Genomic DNA, 4,826 nt, shown 5'->3' on the forward strand with positions numbered 1-4,826 from the left:
CATAGGATTGAACACTATTCGTTGTCTAGTATTAGAAATTCTTCGTAATATAATTTTTTGCAAAGTTATGAAATATTACACATGAATATCTATATTGTCTTCAACCAATAGCAAAAAAAAACTGACAACCAACAAAAAAAGAGTATGAAAATCCCAAAATTTTGGATGAAATTATTTGATATTGCAATATTTATACATCCTATTAAAAAGTCTCACGAAATTCATCCTAAAAAAACCATCAATTTTTTTTATATATTTTAATACCAAAAGACTTTTTTTAAGTTATAAAAAATCTTAAATAACTATCATTGAATTTTATTGAATTGCTTAAAAATATGATATCATAAATGAATACTATAAGACTTATTTTTATCATTTAAAAGTGTTGATTGAATAACACAATACTATTATATATATATATATATATATATATATATATATATATATAATATATATATATATATATATATATATATATATATATAAGTCTTTTAAAAAAATTTATAATCTTTAATCCAATACATTTCCTCTTCATTAAAAGAAAATGTAATAACAAACAATTACAAAAGAGAGAAGAGTATTAATAACAACAATAATTTTGACAAAAAATCATAAATTCGAGACAATTTTATTGTTATCAACTACGTTAACCATTTTTTTTATTTTCTTTCTTAATGTTGATGAATTAAGGAACTAGATCTTATAAATAGAAAAAAAGGAACTAATGTAAATGTAGCCTCCAACTCAATTGATCTTATGTATAGCAACATCATAAAAAATCCCAATTCTAATTAGAGGGAAACATAGGCTCAAACATTTTACACACTTTCAACATCAAGTTTATCTGAAACCCAATAACATGATGAGACCCTCTTTTCCTAAACTATGATATTTATAGATATAGCTATAAATTGCTTCTAACCAGTAACATCCACAAAAACATTATAAACACCTAAGAAAAACCAAACTGAAAATCACCGTTTTGCTAGTGATAATCATAGAGACATCCACTGAAATTAAGACTCAATGTGTTACCCTTTCAGCCATGGTCCATCATGCATATCCAGCCATTCCAACTGTGGAGCTCACCCGATTAGCCTTATGAGAAACTGGTGTGGTCGTTGCCTTTGTGAAGTACATGTAATAGTATACGTTAAGAATCATGGTTACAACAACGAAAACTGCTCCAGCAACGAAGACACCTTTCCGCAAGGCTTCACATGAGAAGTTCTGAGCATAAATCATTCCACGGTATTTGGTGTGATAGGCATTCTTGGTTGCACCTGCTATCAAGCATGATTCTGCTACCAGAAAAGTGACCCTGGGAATGCATAGAAAAATGTACAAATGAAATTCAATGATTCACGGGTGTGAACGGTGTGGCATGAATGATCTTTACAGATCCACAACAATCATGTGGTGTTTATTTAATGAGTAATATTTTGTACGTTGTTAGGACTAGGGACCATGTAGCTTAACATGAAAAAGACAAAAACCACATACTGTAGAGTAACATAATATTTTTGTTACCTCTGACCAAATGTATATAGGCTTTGGGTGAGGGGTTATGTAGCTTATAAATCTAACAATGAAACCATAGAGATGAGAAAAATAATGAAATCTCCAATGATTATTTTCACTAGAGTAACAAAAGCAGACATTTGAAGCATATATCATTCCCACTCCTACCTCAATATTTACCTTCTTCAATATCAGTTGCTAAGATTCAATAGAAATTCCGGTGTAAGAATTTAGAATTCTTACCAGGAAGAAAGAAAGTATATAATGGACCATGCTCGATTTCCCCCAGGTGTTAAGGGCCTCCCAAAGCACATGCACTTTGTCACTCCCATTAGCAGTGATTCACCTGAAAGAAGAAACAGGAAAGCACCCACTCCATAACCAGTCGCAACATCAGAACTGTAGCTACAAAATGTTTCATTTGTTCCTTCTATTTTTTGCATGGTTCCCTGTCAGGCAAGAGCAAAGAAAAAGGGGCCAAGTCAATGCAAATTAACAAGAATATTAAAAACATATTATTTCCCTTTGACATTTACAGTTATTCAGAACCCACACCAATTTATAACAAACCGGGTAAAGGGTAGAAAGTGGTGATCTACGGAGAATGGAGCCACCAAAAAGATGAAAGAAACTCCCTTACAGAATGTCTTCTGTGAACACTTCACTTTTTCGGCATTTAACACAACAAGCTAAAGTCACATTCAATCACCCCATCCCCCATCAATGTTAGTTATGACAACCAAAATAAAAATGTAACATATGGTTACAAAACATACATAGAGAGAAAAACGGAGATACAACATAAGATATATATGTTGTACCATTTACCAAAAGTGATGAAGATACATACAAGCTCTTGGGAAGTCAACCAAAAATGTAGAAGTATCATAAGTCAGGTTATTGTGTTATAAGGGACATGCAGTTGGTCCTGTGCTACATCAATATGATCTTTCTATGTGGCTCCAGTGCTTGAAGGTGTTCTTTTATAACCAGTTATTAACAACAGATCTGCAAGTGCTTTTAACAGACATAGATTGGCCTTCCTGTACACATGGAAGGAGGAGTGGGAAAAAAAATGCTAACAAAGCTTGAAGGGCAGGGGCAAGTATAAAACTGAGTTTTTCCCAGGATCAGATGCACTGATTATGGTGATTGTCAAGAGGTCCTTACCGAAATTAAACAAACAGATCACTTGCAGCAAATACCAGGAAGAATTACCAACATTGGCAAACCAAACTCTTGGATGACTAAAAAGATAAGACTACCAGTGAAAATAACATGTTCAAGTGCAAGTCATAGAGAAGAGGCTACCAAGCTTGAAAGGATGCACGATGAGAAATTATTGAATCAATTACATAATTCAACTCTCAAACTCAGGCACAAGCTCACAATCACACAAATGAAGCTTGCCCATATAAGAAACTCTTGGGAACAAACAAAAATGACAAGAGAAAAACTGTTTAAACGATAAATTATATCACTCCCGGCACATTTGTGCAGACATTGCCGCACCTCCCAAGAGGCAGGGCATATGCACATGAACCCTTTACATGGTGTTGTGGGTGTAGTTGGGAAAAGAAAAAGCTTATCAGCAATATATTTAAATAAATATAATATAATACTGACAATAAAGTATGTCTAGTGGCTGTTGGTACAAGAAGCTAATTCCTCTAAAGAGTTTGAGTATGATTAGTTGCCGAGGAAAAAATATCCAGATTCTCACATCATAATACATCTAATCCTCCATTAGAGATACACATAAATCTCGTTCTGTTTTCTGTGTAGCATTTATCGATGTTTTATTTCAGTACCACAAAAAAAAAAAAAAAACCATTATTTCCACCCTCTCGTGAAAACAAAAAGAGGAATAGAATTTAAAAAACATGGGAGCAAAGGAGTATAGGATGTAGAAAACAACTTTCTTCTCTTTATTTGAATTTTAATTTTAATGTCATACAAATAAAGAGAACCAACGTGTAAAAGAAATTTCACAATCAAATGTTCATTGTTAACCAGTAACAGAATTTTAAGCCGGGAATTAAGAAGAGTGACTGAAATTTAAAATGCAATTGCAAAGTAATGTGAATTAATCAATGTTGGAATACAAGTTCCAGAAGATTCAATAACTGAAAGGCAACTGTTCGTATGAAATCTTAAGGTTCACAATCTTCAGGGTGTTTTAGACTCTTCCGTCTCATAAGAAACACTTCAATAAACAACAGGCAGGAACAAAAAAAAAACCTCAATAGAGCCCCAATTTGAATAAACTTTTTTTATAAAATCTTATAAAAAAATAAGGAGTAAATTAATTTTGTTTTTGCGAGAAACTTAATTTGTTTTAGTTTCTTATTTTATTTTTAAGTCTTCATGAAGGGGTTTATACAAAGATTAAGCCTAGTATTCTTTATTATTATTATTATGTTATTGGTATTATTATTATCGGACTTAGACAATGACTAGTCTCCTTCGGAAACCTGGTTGGCCAGTTCGTTCTCCCCATCCAACCACGTTTTTTCCAACCACAATATCTGAACCCAAGACCTTGCTTAAAACGACTGAGCCCATTATCATTGGAACCAACGACTTGTTTGTAAGCCTAGTATTTTATTTCTTCGCAACACGCCTTTGGTTCAGCAAATACACATTCACACCAAAAGCAAAACACAAAACTCAGACACAAAATTGAACATAGATCTATGTCAAATTGTCAGGCCACGATGCAATTTTCTTAGCACAAAAACAACAACGTGTGCCGAGGAACACAAATAAAAGTGAACTAAAGCAAACAAACCTTAGTAAAGTAACTTAAACTAAAGGGTTTAACAGAGAGAGAGAGAGAGAGAAAAGTGACTTACGACGCTTCTTCTTCTCTCGGCGGCAACGGCAAACCCAAATGCGACCAAGCACAGAACCACGACCAAGAGATGCACGAGAGTGGACCCTCTTCCGTCTGCCATCTCTAGCTGCTAGAGAAAGCCTTCTTCACTGTCTATGCGGAATGGGTTTGTTTGCTTGAGTAGCTTAGAGACGGAGAGGAAGTGCAGTTGAAAAAGTGTGAACACAGTGACTGCTTTTGCTGATTCGCGGTTTAATAATGTAAAGCGATGTTTGTTTTCAAAATAAAGTGTTGGAGAGAGAGGAGAATGTTGGACCCACGCGTCAATGGAGAGAGTGTATCATACTTTCGGTTTGAAGGGTAGGGAATGAATATTGATAATACGTGTTATATAGACAGAGAGGAATGTAGTTCTTGTCACGCGCCAGTATGGTATCATAATCGAAGCAAAACCACGAATTTCAGTTAT

The 4,826-nt window shown here is 33.9% G+C and overlaps 1 protein-coding gene across 1 annotated transcript; it reads right to left on the minus strand.

Annotated features, from left to right (window-relative positions):
* Window positions 1–728: 728 nt before the first annotated feature.
* LOC100306644 (uncharacterized) lies at window positions 729–4,583 on the minus strand. The gene is made up of 3 exons (NM_001251142.2): window positions 4,377–4,583; window positions 1,765–1,970; window positions 729–1,321 (listed from the first exon to the last, which is right to left on the minus strand). The coding sequence occupies exons 1-3, from the start codon at window positions 4,476–4,478 to the stop codon at window positions 1,054–1,056; spliced, it is 576 nt and encodes a 191-aa protein (NP_001238071.2). The 5' UTR covers window positions 4,479–4,583; the 3' UTR covers window positions 729–1,053.
* Between the last annotated feature and the right edge of the window lie 243 nt (window positions 4,584–4,826).

Source organism: Glycine max, chromosome 1, assembly GCF_000004515.6.
Source record: "Glycine max cultivar Williams 82 chromosome 1, Glycine_max_v4.0, whole genome shotgun sequence".
Classification (NCBI taxonomy): Eukaryota; Viridiplantae; Streptophyta; class Magnoliopsida; order Fabales; family Fabaceae; genus Glycine; species Glycine max.

What these genes read in the sequence shown, in the direction of transcription:
- LOC100306644 (NM_001251142.2), bottom strand. Translation starts at nt 4,478, where the DNA reads ATGGCAGACGGAAGAGGGTCCACTCTCGTGCATCTCTTGGTCGTGGTT. An exon ending in CCGAGAGAAGAAGAAGCGTC is followed by an intron (nt 1,971 to 4,376) that starts GTAAGTCACTTT and finishes CTTGCCTGACAG; the next exon opens with GGAACCATGCAAAAAATAGA. An exon ending in ATATACTTTCTTTCTTCCTG is followed by an intron (nt 1,322 to 1,764) that starts GTAAGAATTCTA and finishes ATGCATTCCCAG; the next exon opens with GGTCACTTTTCTGGTAGCAG.